Source organism: Pseudopodoces humilis, chromosome 8, assembly GCF_049639895.1.
Source record: "Pseudopodoces humilis isolate 2021_Gansu_Grassland_sample_001 chromosome 8, ASM4963989v1, whole genome shotgun sequence".
NCBI classification, from domain to species: Eukaryota; Metazoa; Chordata; class Aves; order Passeriformes; family Paridae; genus Pseudopodoces; species Pseudopodoces humilis.
Window position 1 is genome coordinate 5,582,819 of NC_142207.1, and position 15,718 is coordinate 5,598,536.

The 15,718-nt window shown below is 44.9% G+C and overlaps 1 protein-coding gene across 3 annotated transcripts; it reads right to left on the reverse strand.

Annotated features, from left to right (window-relative positions):
- Positions 1-246: 246 nt before the first annotated feature.
- HNMT (histamine N-methyltransferase) lies at positions 247-15,480 on the reverse strand. 3 transcript variants are annotated; one of them, XM_088058950.1, is made up of 9 exons: positions 15,345-15,480; positions 13,979-14,060; positions 13,432-13,571; positions 12,291-12,477; positions 11,326-11,378; positions 7,816-7,923; positions 4,345-4,475; positions 3,709-3,802; positions 247-1,456 (listed from the first exon to the last, which is right to left on the reverse strand). In XM_088058950.1, the coding sequence occupies exons 4-9, from the start codon at positions 12,425-12,427 to the stop codon at positions 1,104-1,106; spliced, it is 876 nt and encodes a 291-aa protein (XP_087915076.1). In that variant the 5' UTR covers positions 12,428-12,477; positions 13,432-13,571; positions 13,979-14,060; positions 15,345-15,480; the 3' UTR covers positions 247-1,103. The 3 variants fall into 3 exon arrangements, with proteins under 3 accessions (XP_087915076.1, XP_087915077.1, XP_005519657.2); XM_088058951.1 differs by lacking the exon at positions 13,979-14,060 and having other exon boundaries at positions 15,345-15,466; XM_005519600.3 differs by lacking the exons at positions 13,432-13,571; positions 13,979-14,060 and having other exon boundaries at positions 15,345-15,449.
- Between the last annotated feature and the right edge of the window lie 238 nt (positions 15,481-15,718).

Consider the following 15,718-nt stretch of genomic DNA (forward strand, 5'->3'; position numbering starts at 1 on the left):
GTATTGTGCCTTGTAGAGAGAAAACAGTTCTGAAAACTATAAAATCATTTAGCAAATCAAATGCATCAACCACAACAGCCTCACATGGAGAAGAGGCTGAGGAGGTGAAACCCCTTCTTGCTGAATACCCTGTATAGTAAACAAATTTACCTGACACAATGCCATTGAAAATGGAAAAAAAAAAGAAAAATTGCTACTGGAACCAGTCATTTTGGTATCAGAGTTTATTTTTACATTTTCCTTATTACAAAGCTCACAGGCTAGGGGAAGGCTGGGACTAGAATGATTTTTTGGTTAATTAAAAATACCAAAAAAAAGCTCTGTGACTGCAGCAGCTGATTCTTAACACAGACTTTGCATCAGGGCTCACCACTGAAGTCCACCTCTCCAGGACAGTTGTTATAATCCCTGTGTATATAATTGTTACAATCCCTGTGCCTCAACCATCTTTCCTTGCTTCCCTCTTGTAGTGCCACTATGGACCTGGCACACAAGTGGCTCTGCAGACACATCACAAAGTAAAAATACAGAAAGGGGAAGCAGTGCCATTAAACAGAAGTGCTCCAGAGGCAGGAGCACTGAGCATGCAGGTGAGGTCACTTTTGCCCTAGCTGCAGGTATGAGATCTTGAAGCCACAAGCTCAAGAAATCCCATCAAAGATCCACCCAATGTTGGTCACTCTGAGCCTGGGCTCCTGCCAGCTGGACCAAGAAATTGCAATTTGCTTTTTCAGTCTGCAGAGGGTTTTTCAATGAAGATGGTGGAACCACATGTAGTTCTGGATTATTCCTTAGGAAATGGTTAGGTTTCTGCATTGCCTGAGTGGATGGCCTGAGTTATAGCTCATATATATCATACACAACATCTGTATGATAAAGCACCATTTACTGCCTGGTGAGTTACACATTCATAGGTCAGTGTAGAGGTAATCAAGTATTAAAGCTATCTTATAACAACAAACGTTAATCCTGATTTCTTAACAAGTTCCAAAAATTATTATTAGTGCTGAAATAAATTAAGCTGTTTATAAAAGATTAAAAAATGCATTTCAGCTGTTAAGAGTTTGTATCTCTTTGCCTTGGATCAAGGAGAAGAGGTTAACTCATGGCTCAATCACTATTGCACCCAGGTTGTTCCTGAAAATCACCTTCCCATCTTTGATTTCACTGCATCCAGGCTTTCTTAACTCTTCCATTACCTGATGCTTTAGTTCAGGAGGGGCAGTTTTAGCAAAATCAAGTGTTTCTGTCAGGAAATCCAGCAAGAGCTCCCCATCTTTGTCCCCTTCAATAAAGCAGCTCGTTATGTCCATGTGGGATGGGAGCTCGTAGAGCTGGTACTTCAGCCCAGCTGAATCCAGCATCCTTGGCAAATCAGCAGAGGAAACAAAAGTGCAAAGATCTAAAGGAAAAGAAGACCCATACTTCTTCCACAGCGTTTCCCAGCCGCTCTTCCCTGAGAGATAAACAACCAGAAAAACACTCAGAGTTAAGGAAAAACACTCTTTGAAAGCAGTTTTGATTATCTGGGTTTTTTAGCAGTTGCCATCATTGCAAGTGGGATCTTTCCAGAGCTGGGACATGTCCTGGGGCATGGTGGAGTTGGCTGCCTCCCTGCTTCTGTTCCTCAGGTTTGGGGGCTGCAGGAGTGGGTGGGAAAATACCCTGGAGCCCCAGCACCCCTCCTTGAGCCTCCAGCTGAGGCCAGAGCAGCTCACACTTGTGTAGCTCTCTCAAGAGACATTTTATAAAGCAAACCAGATGGGTAAGTTGGAAAGTCCCCACATACATCTTCACATCTTCATTTACCCCCAGCCTGGATCTCTGATTTGGTATTTCTACTGTGAATAATTTTTAGAAGGATAACTCAGAATGACTGGACAGGATGAAAATAACTTTGAGCAGCTCTTGAAAGTTACAACAATAATTCTCCCTAGGTACTTAACCAGTTACTTATGGTTTTACAGTTCCTTTATCTGCAAACAGTTATTTATAGTCAAATAAACAATTTGGTGTTTAGAAGAGAGGCTACAATATTTTCTTTCACCTGGTGGAAATTGAATGCAGAGCACTAATTGCAGGAAATGTGCTGGTGTCAGTGTTGTGTGACTCAGTGCCATCTCTGAGCCGAGCAATTATCCCCCACCTGAACGCAGCATTATTCTAATGACTCTCGGAAGGCTCAGCATATGGCACTGCTTTTGTTTGCAAGGCTTTGTCAACAGATCCACAGCCCCTGCACATCCTGCTCTCCCTGCAGCCTCCACAGACTGACCCCAGCCCTCTGCTACCAACCCTGCTCCCAGGCTGCCTTTTAATTAACACACCCTGATGTGTTTGCCTTGCAGATGGCATTACCTTTTGTGAGGTGAGCTTTGTTCTGATGATCTTTCAGTAACTCCTTCAGTGCTCATTCTCATGGCACTTCCTTCCCCTCTCTATTCTCTTGCTTTCCTCAAGGTTTTCCCCTCCCTTTCCTCTCTGCTGTTCTGAGTCCTGCTCCTCACTCTCCTGCTTTTTTTGTTGCCCCCAGCAATTTCTGCTCCATCAGAAAACAGTCATCTGGCCCAGAGAGGACTTCAAATGCTCTTCATGAACTCAGAACTTTAATCATTTTAATTTTGAATAGGCACACGTTCTTTCCTATATTCACATTTTATGAATATCCAAAAGGACAGGTTAAACAACTGGAAAAGAGTTTTAATTAACTATATGCAGGTAATCAGCAATAGTCTGATATTACAATCTATTCTAATTCAGCCAAAGAACATGAATAGTTTTTAAAAATCATTTTAAATACAGATTTCTTGTAGTAAACTGCTTGAAAACACTTCAAACCAAAAGCATTTGGGGAAAAAAAAAGTAGTTTAATGAATTCAGGTCAGAAGTGTCACTTCATAGTGGATCCTTTGTGAACAAAATAAAAGGAACTTCATCACATTTGCAGATGTGGCCGAATTCAGTGAGAAATTAAGCTTAAACCTCTGAACAAATAATGCTTAACATACCTTTCAGAGTTGTTAGATGTGACTTTTTACACAGCTGAAATTTCCATAGCTTTTGAGGCAAATTAAAGGCTTTCTAGAGTCAAATTAGACTCCACCATTGCACTGTCTCTGGCATACCTTGCCCACAGTATTAAAAGGTTGTCGTTTACTCCAACATTTTCCTGCTGGATTGACCACAGAGCATCTCTATGAGATCTGAAACAGCCTAAGAACGCTGTTTTGTACCCAAAATGATGGTATTAAGGAAATGGGCAGTTTGAAAAGAAAATGAACCATATGTGCTCCAACACCTGCTGTATGGCACTTCTGAGCCCCACCGTAGCCGTTTGCTTAATGCCACAAGACTCTGGGAGAGAAAATGCGGTGCCCAGCCTGGAAAGCCTTTTCCAGCAAACAGCAGAGGCTGAAGGGCTCCTGTGAGTGAGAGCTGTGTGATGGAGCCTCTCCTGCTGCGGGGCCTCTGCTGCCATCCATCACCAGACAGGCTGCAGGATGGGCAAGGGCAGAGAAAGATGTTTTGTGCTCATGATGTGGGGGTTTTGGCTCATAAATCCTTGGTCTTTACAACCCACGCAGACACAGAGAGTGTGAAGTTTTTGGGGGATGTCTGTTCACCTCCATGGCCTGTGCTACACACAGGAACCCCAAAGGGCCTGAGAGCCCTTTCCTGACCGAGCAGTGCTGGTGGAGCAGCTCTCACCTGACACCAGGATAATGAGGAGCTTCCCCTGCGATTCCAGGAGGCTGTGGAAATACCGGATAGTTGCTGGGATATCTTTCACATAATAGAGCATCTGGAAAAAGCAGAAATGCTTAGAGACACACAGTGCCACCCTGGTGACTATTATAACTGGAACCACTGTCAAAAGGAACCAAATGGGGACAATCCTGACAGAAAAGCAGGGACAATGAGGCACATTAGGAAGGTGTGGGCAGTGGGCTTACACTGCAGGCTCAGGGCTCTCATGCCCTGCCTGCACTGCCAGGACCGAGCTCATGTTCATTTATCAACCTGAGATAAAGAGATTTGCCTTTCTTCAGTGGAAGCTCCAGTGAACTTGGACATACAAAGACAATTTCATGGAAAGGACAAGGAGCTTTTGAAGACACCAGCTAAAATGTATTCTTAGTTGACTGCCACCCACAGCCTGGTTAATAGGACTACTGTGCTCAAAGCTGCTTTTCATTTTTGCAGTTCATTTATGCTAAAGCACTTCAAATTACTGGGAAGTAAACTCACCTTTCTTCCCCTATGAGTGGATAATGAGGTCACATGCTTCATGCATACTTTTAACAGCTGAGTGTTTGACAACATTTTCTTTGCAGAGACTCTTACCTGGATCATGTGAATGAAGTCCCATTTTTTAGTCTTCTTTTCTGCATTCATTCGACTTTCATATTCATAAGCTGTCTCATTGTGCCAGGTAAACTTTGTGTTCTCGAGGTTTGATGCCTGAGCCACACGCTCTGAAATAGAGAAGGCAGGACAGAGTTATCTCAATTGCAAATATGGGGCTGATTTCTACTCAGAGCTTTAATACATCCAAAAACCATATTTAGATAGAGAGTTTTGGTACCAGCTTAACACAACGGTGGAATATCTAAAACCTTGAGCCCATTTGTGAGGAGAAGGCATTAGAGGGCTTTGTAGGACAAAATCTTAAGAGAGTCTAATGCTTTTCCCTTTGCTCCCTCATTTGGGCTCCTCTGGTGTTTACCTGAGCTAAAAAAGAAAAAGGCAATTTCTTCCCCATGCCTGGCTCAAGCTGAATTAAAAGATGTTGACTGGGACCAATTGTTAGGAGACCTCGAGCAGCACATTTCACATTTCACGGTGAATAATAGGACTGATGGCCACACAAAACCCACATGGATAAGCAGGAGTCGTAGTGGGGGCTTTTCCCCAAACAAAAACAAGTGCTCAAGGATGGATCAAAGCAGGGGGTTACTTGAGAAGCACAATTAAGAGGTTGAGAAGGGCAGATAAAGTGAATGTCCTCTTCTGAATTTGTGTAACTGGGGTGGTAGGAGAGGGAAGGAGCTTTGTTCCAAAAGCAAGGATCGATCTCTTGACATTCAGCTGCTTCTGTGTTGAAACAATTTTTCAGAATCCTACAGTTCTGACCAACTCCTTCAGGCAAAAGGGACGACAGTGTTTTAAAGCAAAGAGCTTTAAGTAGTGACACATGGCATCTTCAGACCTCAGTTGCACATCAGTAACTGAGGAAAACAGAAATTTGGAGAGGTGAATTAAAAGAATAAGTTACACTGAGGGCCTGGCTCATTGCTGCATTCCCTTTGTTTTTATGGGAGCAAAACTGAGAGATAATTTCATAATGTAGGGGATGCTGGAACACTAATGTCCATCTGCTGGCATATGGAGCTCATCTGACTGCGATGCTGCCTGGCACTCAGGATTGCTCCAGGACAAAGCAGGCCCTGATTCAGTTCCTGTGCTTCACTGGAGTTAGCATCAATTTAAAACTTACATGGCCCAAGGGCAGGCTGAGCCTTAGCTACAGAGCACATGTTCAGAACAACAGGGATTGCTAAGACCAGTGCCTTTACACCACTAATGACAATGTTTCTCCTCCTGGGCTCTGATTTGGACACATCCCCATCAGGCAGATGAGAAATGCTCCATCAGTGCTTATCTCCTCTCTTTTGGGACTGGAAAGGGGCCACCCCTTTCAGACACTGCCACTGTTACTCTGTTAGCTTCCAGTTATCAGCCACTGGCCCCAGCACTGGCAGTTCAGATTTAATTTGCTCCTCTAAACTCAGAATCAGATGCTGTCCCCTCAACAATAATCTGGGGCAAGCTGGTTCAGTTTAATTGTTGGTCTGTCTGCAAGGAGGAACAGGGAAGGAAACTGAATTGCTTTCCAGGCTGGGCCTTTGAAGTCCAAATTCTAGGAAGTGCAAATTCATTACGGGATTATGGTAAATTTCTGCTTTAATATTCATCTGAAGCCATTATGAAAAGTTTTCCTACCTTTTCCCCTGGGTTCACCCCAGATTCTGTTCCCAGTCAGAAGCTGGTTGTATACCTGATGGGTGCCATCAGAACTGGGCTGCCTGCACTGGTGATACAGCTCAGGCCTGAGGCCACCAACACTCCAACCATGGCCACCAAGGGATTCCACCAGGAATGAAGGAAAGCCTGTCCACGAGGCTTTGAGGAAAGCCTCCATCACATGCCAGAGCTTAAGACAAACCTGAGTTTGTCATCACTGCACATCCCAGTAGGGAGCTTCTCTCGTGAGCTCAGCTTCTCCTTCCCACGGAGAAAGCATTTGGTGAGGCAGAAAACATAACTACTGAATCCTCAGAGGAGCAGATAATGTTCCTAATTCTCTACAGAAAATCTTAGGCCTCAGAAACCTAATTAATGGTAGCTACTGGGGACATGATTAATTACCAAATAAGAGAGTTTAAAGAAAAAAAATTGAGATGAATATTTAATTTCTAGTTTAGCGTAAAACTTGGAATAAGGACAACATTTTATATTTTCTTTAACTTTCTTCTGGAAAGAAACTCAATGCAGTAGGATAGGACTGCCAGCTAATTTGTGTTAGATGGTAGGACCACTGGGAAGATTCAGAGCAAATCCAGCCCAGTGCGGCCCAGACAGGGCAGAAAATCTTTGTTCAAGTGCACAAACTGTCTTATAAACAGAGAAGATGCTGTGTTTCCCACCCTTCACCATTTCAGCAGCAATGTAGAAGCTCCTGGGATTTTGCAGAAGACATCTTTTAAAAGATCAGGTCTGTGTTAAATTGAGAAAGATACAAAAAAATTAGTTTTTCCTGGGAGCCTTTGGTACTTCCAGTGATTCTGAGCTACCTCTGCAGGGAGAAAAGGGTTGCTTTTTTTTCACTCGGACTTGCACAAGCTGGTTCACACTGCGAATGCTTCATTTTTAAGGACTTAAGCAAGAGCAGGATTGGAGATTTACAGTGTGGTTTTACAGCCTGGTATTTACTACGGTTTGGAGCGTTTCCAGCAAGAGACTCTGCTGATGAAGTTCATTTCTCGCTGGCACATGGGTTCAGCAGCTCTCCAGCCAGGTGTGCTCAGGGCTGGTGTCACCTCCCTCTGCACCAGGAGCACCTGAGGGGTGAATTCTGATAATCAAACTGTGACTTGCTATTTAATGCTCACTTTGTAGGGCAATTTGATCAAAGTACCCTCGTCAACACTCAATCCTCCTCGGAAAATGCTTCCTTTTCCTTCAGGAACGCTGCTTAGACCTTTGGGCTGCGGGAAGAAGCTCTGAGCCCCAGAGCACACGGCAAAAGCCTTTCCTATCACTCCTGCTTTCCTTTCCGTGTTTTCTAATTCAAAGCCTGGGAACTAATTTAGCGCCCCACTGTGAGGTTTAGTTACTTGTTGGAAACGATTTTTAAGATGTGGGAGAATTACCATGAGACACTAAAATTTTCCCTTTGATGCTGAGGAAGGGTCCTGATTCAACACAAGTTGAAGTAGAAAAACTTTCAGAAATGCAGGGATTTCACCCCATTCCATACAACCACCCATCACTTCCCACCTTGTTCAGCTTTTAAAGTCAGTCTAGCCAAGCATTTGCCATGCAGAGTTCTTTGCAGAGAGACAAAGATTTTAATGAGAGTGAACATTGTTGAGAAGCAATGATGGCAAAAAAAGCACGACATTTTGAATATTTTTACTTTTAAGAGACAGTTCTGACAATAAAGAATTTGAACATAGGGTCATCTACCTTTCAACACTTTCTAACGCATGTAAAATAATTCATGTAAATTTAATTTATTTAATGTAAAAATACCTTTGTACTTGGAGATTTGGTCAGCACTTGGCTCTATCACATCATTGTTGATGGTGACCCCAGGATATCTGGCTCGGATTTTTGAGAGGATCTGCAAGTCCATCTCACCTAAAGAAGCAGGAGACACAAAACAGAGAATGAAAACAAAGCTCAGGCAAGGGAAATCTCCACCACCATCACATCCTCAGCCTGGCAGATTGACTTCTGTCATTTCTGTACAGATGCACCACACAGGTCCAAGCAGCTGCTTTGTATTCTCAGTAGGTTGTAACTGAAGATTGAGCTCTAGGATTTGAGAAAAATGTAAATATCAACCCTAACTCTCTTCATTTCTTTTCTCTGACTGGCACCACAGCCAAGGGAAAACCAGACACAGTCATGCTTGACCTCTTTTTTCCTGGACATGGTATAACCTCGAGGGGAGATCCTACACAACTCTCACGGGGCCAGTTCTGATGGTTCCAAACTTGGCAGGATTTCTTAGGAGTCAGTAGGAACATTTTTAGCCAGGCACCTCACTGGTTACAAGGTCATGTAGGGGAGGGAACGGGAATATGTGTTTACACTGGAAAAAGAGACAATATTCATATCTGTTTGTCGTTATGTGTCCTGTGACTTTTCCCAAAAGCATGATGAATAGAGCTCATACCATTTGTGGTTAGCTAACCCTTGTTTACAGAATACACCAGAGATGACTGTATTTCAAGTTTTTCTTGGGGAAGAGTTCTCTCTAAACACTGCTCAGGCCAGCTGTAATTATTTTATTGATGGATGTACCAGTAGATCCAAGATTTCAAAATTTAAAAATAGCTCCATCATTCTCAGCCATTTCACCCCATCTGCAATGCAGGAAACTCAGGGGAATGATATTTCTGACTGAGGCATGGGTCCAGGGACAATATCCTGCTGGCTTGCTCAACTTTCTCCAACCTCTGCTTATTGTACTTGGATAGATTTTAGGTGGAAAAAATAACATCAGAATCAATTAAGGTATGAAAGACAGAGGGTAACTACAGTGAATAATAGATCCAGGGGTCGTGTTACAAGTAAATGTTGAGCTTTGTCCTGGAAGATTTACTTGTGTTTGCACAAAACTTCATGTTATAAAATTCCCTACAAATAAACAAAATTTTGTATTGAAGGAAGACCACCCTGATGTCCAGACAGGCCCCTGCTGAGAGGCTGTGGGAGGAGATCCTGCACAGCCTCAGCCCATCCTCATCATTTTCAGGGCCCTGGATTCCCACCAGGGGCTGGGAGTTCATTCAGCATTAGCTCCATCGTGCAGAATATTTGAGGAACAAGAAAACACTGGGCACTAAATTACTAAATTAATGTCCAGAGGATGTAATATACAAAGTGAGGAAGAGCTGCATTTTTTTCAGCCTTTTGTGTCTTCCTTAAAGCAACCAGCAGCACCACATTTGCATGGCATCCCTGGAAGCATGTTCTTTGAGAGAAGGAAATTGAATTTCTGAGCCAGCAGAAATAGCTGCAGCTTTGCTATCACTGCAAGCCCTGTGGTCTGTAGTCCACCATGGTAAAATTTGGGAACACAGAGTTTGTAATGAACTACTGCAATAGTTTGATTTCTGGTTGTTTTACCAACTTTCCATAAAATTATTCAGTTCTTTGAAAAGGCTGTGCAGGTCCTGATTAAAAAAGAATAAATAGAATTTTGTATTTCCATACACAGATAGGTTAATATATTCCCTTCTACTCTTGTGTGGCCGAATCACCCTTGTACTGTTTTTAACCAAAAAAACCCACCCCTTTGATTCATAATTTAATCTACAGCCTTAACTGACTTCACTGAGCTCTTTTATATGCAAACAAGTGTCCCGAGGCATTTTACAGTCAGATCGGTGGCAGCTTGCATTATCAACAATTTGGCAATTAGACTATCCGAATTATTTAAACTCTCCAACACAATTACCTTTTAAAGGCTACCACTATGTTCACCATTAAGTTTCTAATTAAACATTTTACGTAACGGGATAGTTTATAGCCCAGTTGCTACTTTATAGCAGCGCTGATGACTTTTATGGTTTTTAAAGGTACAGAATGAGGCACGCTGGAGTGACAACTCAATAAGGCAGCGGCTGCAGCAGAGGCAGCGGTGCTGGGGTGGGTGTAATGGGATAGGATGCTGCAGTTAATGGGTTCTTGTCTCCCGAGCTGGAAAAGCAGAGAGGAAATGCTTTCCTTCCGTGCCTCCTCCCACACCAGCCAGGATCAGCTGGAGGGATCTGGGAATCCCTCCCTCCTGACCTCACAAGGACCCGTGGTTAGAACAAACCAGTGAGCAGATGGAGTGGGTGATTTGGGGATTTTGTACATCACAAAGTGAGCTTTGCCTACCCATTACTGATTGATGGTAAACTGGACTGTCTCTGGCCAGGGACTGAAGTACCACAATAAGTGCTCCCGTTAAAAACATCCATCCTTCCCCTTCCCCTTCCCCTTCCCCTTCCCCTTCCCCTTCCCCTTCCCCTTCCCCTTCCCCTTCCCCTTCCCCTTCCCCTTCCCCTTCCCCTTCCCCTTCCCCTTCCCCTTCCCCTTCCCTTCCCCATATTTTTTTTTCAGAAGAATGGTTTCATTTGGAGAGCAATGTTCTGCTCTGTCACACTGTTTTATAACTAATGCCCACCATTTACATACAATTACTCTATAGAGGAGAGACTGACAAAACTGAGGTTAGTCTTGGTGATGGCATGACTACAGCATTTAAACTAGATTAACTGTTCATATAAAATTTAAGTGTGGCGACTTAATGGGCAGAAAAGGAAACACAGGTTTTAATTATGGGGGCACTTAGGCAGGGATTTAATGAAAAGAAGCCACTTGATCTTACTGGTATTGTTTTTCCATTCTTAACTTAAGATTTTAAGACTTTATTATTTGTGATTTCTTCTGGATTTCTTCTGGAGCTTATGCTCAGCTCCAGTGTTTTGGGGGACAGCAGCACATTGGGACTGGTCAGCAAAAACCTACAGGAAAAGCAGAACTGAGCCATGGCTCTCACAGAGCAATGACGGGAGTTATCACCTCAATAAAGAGTTGCAGGGGAGAACAATTGTAATTCAGGTAAAAATGCAATATTCTGAGCAATCTAAGACATTCGTTCGGGGTTTGGGAGAGGGCTTTTGGGGTTTTGTTTTTCTTTTTTTCTTTTGTTTTGGTTTTGGTTGGTTTTTTTGTTTTGGTTGGGGAGGGTTGTTTGTTTGGGGTTTTTTCTATGTAGAAACCCTATGAAGCAGTTCAAACTTCTCTCTGCCTTTGAGGAGTGGTGGTGTAGAAGGTGAGTTTTTTGTGGAGGACATAGAAGAATCAGAGTGGGGAGGCACAAGCTGTTTTCAGATGATGTGGTCACACACCAGCTAACACCACCTGTCCCCTGGAACTGACGTATCAAGGAAAGACTTATTTCCCATTCTGCTCCTTTTGCATTTTTAGTCCTCTATTCTTAAAAAAAAAAAAAAAAATATCAATATTGAACTCCATACATACCTGATCCACCACCAACGCTTAGAACATTGATTGCAGACTTCCCATTTCCAACACTGAAAAACATTATTTATACATTTTCAGAGAGCTGCCCAGTAGAGTGGGTTCCATGCAGGATGTGAGACACTGGAGATCCCATTGAGACTAAAATTTGCAGGGCAAAACCCAAATGTAATGTGTGTGCACACAGGCAAGCCTGTGGATGGGCAGGAGGGATCAGATTCAGAACCCTTCCCTTTGCATATTCATGATTTCCAAATATTTTTGCAGTTTGTAGAGGTGGCATTTTGCTTTTGTTATGAGGGAATACAAGCAGAAGCAAGTACATGATTTCTCCATGTTTGTGCTCTGAGGAACACAGAGCCCTCTGGGTCTGGACCAGCAGCTTAAAAATTATTGGTAGAAGTTCTGCATTATGCAAAATGGGGAGGGAGAGGGGAGAGTGTAATGCTCCTAAAACCCCTGAGTGAGGCTTTTGCAGAGCTGTGAAACCCTGAGCACTGAGAAGAGGCTCCCCAGAGCCAGGATTTGATGCTGGCTGCCTGCTCCCGAGCCAGCCTGCAAAGTGAGGGGTCCAGCAAAGGACACACACTGGCAGTCAAAGCAGGAGCATCATCCAGCTGTCCTAGAGAAACCCTAAATATTACCTGAAAAAAGCTTACTTTTAAAAAGCTGCTTTCAATCAAGTTTGATATTAGAAGGCAGTATCTGTTCCTGCATTTCAGACTGACTCAGGGCCAGCTGTGTTTGTGTGCAGGGGAACAATGCAGCCTTATCTCCTCCTCGCGAGCCTCGGTCCAGGAGCGCCGCGTGTGCACATGGCATCTCCAGCCAAGCCCCTATCAGAGGACAACAGATGGGATAGGGAACAGCAATCTGCCTCTCACAGGCAGCCCCCCGAGGCCAGCACCACTGGGACCCCATGGCCCTGGCTGTCCTCAGGCCCAGGGTGGTCACCTGGGTGTTACCTGGCTATCACGGCCGGCAGCTGCCTCTCCACGAATTCCTGCATGCTCTGGTGCTCCGTGGACCTCTCCAGGAAGAGACGGAATGACTGGAGGTATCTGTCAGGATCAGCGAGCAAACTCCTCATGGGTGATGCCATGCTGGGTGTCAGGAGGCGACAGGCTGCTCCCTGCTGCTCTTCTCTCAGGGCTAGAGAAGGAATGAAAAGTGCTGGAAGGGAAAACCCAGCCTGCAGCCGGACTTTGCACCACGTCCCCGGCCCTGCTACTCCCTCGGAGTGCTACACAACCTGGCAATAGAAGCTGTAAATGGGTTCCAAACAGCAAAGGGTAATTTATCATCTTTAATCTGTGCAGAGCAAGTGCCAGCATTTTTTAACTCTGCTGACACAGGACTCTTTAAACACAGTGAAAGGGTCTTTCTATGGTTCTTAAATACAAAACAAAAAAAATCCTCTGTTTTGTGAAGGCGTGGAGAGACTCCAAAGGCTGGGTCTGGATTAGAAGAAAGTGCAACACTCATCTCCAGAGACACTGGCAGATGTCTCTATCTGTTTTTTTAATCTTTTGATGTTCTTAAAGGGAATGCTGATGGTGGAGTGAAAACAATAAAAACCTTATAAATGCACTTTATTTTTCTAGTTTTTTCTGAAGATAATGGTACAATTCCCATGTGTGAAGTAGCTAATTCACCAAAGCCACTTGAGTTACTGGAATAGATGTGCTAAACCAGGCTTACAGGGAATCAGGAGTGGGGAAGGCAAAGCCTGTTTCCAGGGAAGTGTCAGTCTATACCTTAAAAAATACACAAAGATGTCTTTATCCTCTCTTAAACGGCAATTTTAAGTTCATCACATCTTGTCCTACCTGGCAAGGAGAATGGGGAGCCCCCTCCCTCCTCACAGGCCCCGTGTTTAAGGACGCGCTGCATCTCCTTGGTGTCTCTTACCATCCCCTCTGGCTTTCCTGCAGAGGTTACATCCCAGCCTCTTGTAATTCTTACAGCTCCCTTTGGACAGCCTCCAGCCATAGGTGCTGAAGTGCAGAACAAAACCCTCCCAGCTGCTGGTTTTCCTGGCTCCTTTCACAGCCGGGATGGGTTCCCTGGCCCCACTGAGACCCTGCACCCACTGCCTTCACTCACCAGCATGACCACTGGAATTCAAATCATGGGGTTTTTCCAGACTGCTTCTCTCATCCCTTTGAAATATAAATCTGGCCTCTGTTGTACTCAGATCCCTCCTAACTGCACATTAAATAGCACAGTCTCGTCCCTCCTTCAAACTGTAAACAGAAACAAAAGCAAAGGCTCAGGTCCATATTTGCCATCACCTCCCTCTCTGGTAGTGAACTTCTGACAAATTTTCTAACTGTGCAACCAGTTTCCCACCCACCCAATACCTGTCTCATCAAGGCCACATCTTCCTCACTTGTTTATGAGAATGTCATACACAGTGATGCCATCTTCTCCTCCCCTGTACACCAGCAGAAAGATGGGCTTGGAACAATTTCTTCCTGATATAGCCACATTCCCTGACCATCATCTTATTCTCTTTCTGCTGCATGGAGGACTATTTCTAGGGACTATTTCTAGGGACAGCCATCATGCTGAGCAGCTGCCCAGCTCCCTCTCCTGCCCCCTTTCCAATGACAACATCAGCTGCTTGGCTTTGCCCATTTTCCTTCCCTACCTGTGACAAAGGTAACCTCCAAGTCGTGACTTGTTTTGGTTTTGCAGCCCATGGGCCAAATCTCCTCACATCCCAAAGGTTCCTGCAGGAAGGGGCAAGGTGAAGCTTGGTGACAATTCACCTCCTCCAGCATGTGTTGCTACCAGAGCCGTAGGCAATGGCTGAGAATTCATAAGCAGTTGGCAATGCCTGATAATTGCTCTCCTTGGGGCAGTCCCAAAGACCAGTGGTGACCTCTGGAGCAGGTCCCGGGGTTGATTTCCCACCCATACTGCCTCCAAGGCAGACTGGCTTTGGTACACTCCCTGCTCCTCACCTTCTCAGACAGCAAGGATACTTTCAAGTGAAAAAATAGCAAAACTGAGCATTTTAAAGAGCACTGATGAAAAACAAGCTGATACAACCCTGGTAAGAAGCAGATGGGAGAGCTTTAAAAACTTTGTCTGCCTCTGACAACACCTCCTTGACCCAGATTAGCAGCACTCAAACACCCAACAACATCTGAATTAACCTGGGGAATCCAAGCGGGAATTTTTTCAGAGATAGCAAGGAAGGAAACTCCTGGATGTACCTTGGATGAGAAATACTCACTGCTAACCCATCCTGAAAACACAGTGGTGTACTCTGTATTTACCCAGTCCTTTGCTATGCCTGAATCCTTGCTTTTTATTTTAAGTGCATAAGGATGCTTTGCTGTTTGCCACTAATATATTTTTACTACCTTCAATCTTGAAAAAATATTTTGCAGTTTATAAGAGATTTAGATAATCGACTCTTTTTCCTGTGCTTCCCTCTACTTCCCCTGATTTAATTTGCCAACATCCCCTGCTCAGCAGTCTCTAATGAGCAGCTGAGATTCGTTTTATGTTGGGTGACATTCAAGGAATTTGTCTCATTTCTTTCATTACACTTTTTGCTGTTGGAATTTTCCCCATTTATTTCATTCTGTGTTTCTCGCTGTTTGAATTGAGGCCAGTTAACTTTAAAAATTAGTAAAGAGAAGGAAGGACAGGATTGTTTTCTGAATTAGGCCGACAGAAACTTGTAACACCGTTCCCTCGGGCACGTTCCCTTCGGTGATAATCGAAACTTAACCGTGGCTCCCTAAAAAGATTGCGGAGTTTGGAAAGCGGACACTTTATGCTGCGGTAACTCGATCCGTCCCTGCTTTGCGCCAGCAGAGTGAAACCTGCTTTAAACACCCCGTGAAAGCCTTTGGAGGCTCCCCGAGCAGCAGCAGCAGAACGAGCGTGGCCAGAGCCGCGGCCCGTCTGCAGCAGGTCGGCTTTAGCAGCGCAGGACTCCGGCTGCCGCCGGCCGGAGCGGGATCGCTCCCGGGGGGATTGCTCCAGCCAGCCGCACTTACCTGGCTCTGTGCCCCGCAGGGATGTGGGAGCGACTCTGCTGAGCTCCTGGGATGTGCTCCCAGCCGGCCAGCTCCCAATCCAGCCGCCTTTCTGTGCCTCCACCTCCCCAGGCAGCCCAGCCCCGGCGCTGCTGCCGGCCCAGCCCCGGCCGCGTCACCGAGAGGTTTCGGTGGCTGAGGAAGGAGCGGAGCTGTGAGCTCACATGGCAGCAGCTGCCGGCACAGGCACAGGGACAGCTCCGAGCCTGACACATCCACGTCCACCCTCGGTCCCCACCAGCTGTCCCCCAGAACACACCCGGCACGGCCACCCTGTCCTGGGAACACGCACACACGGAGCTCTGACCCTGGGTTAGTCACAGTAGGGGTGAAAA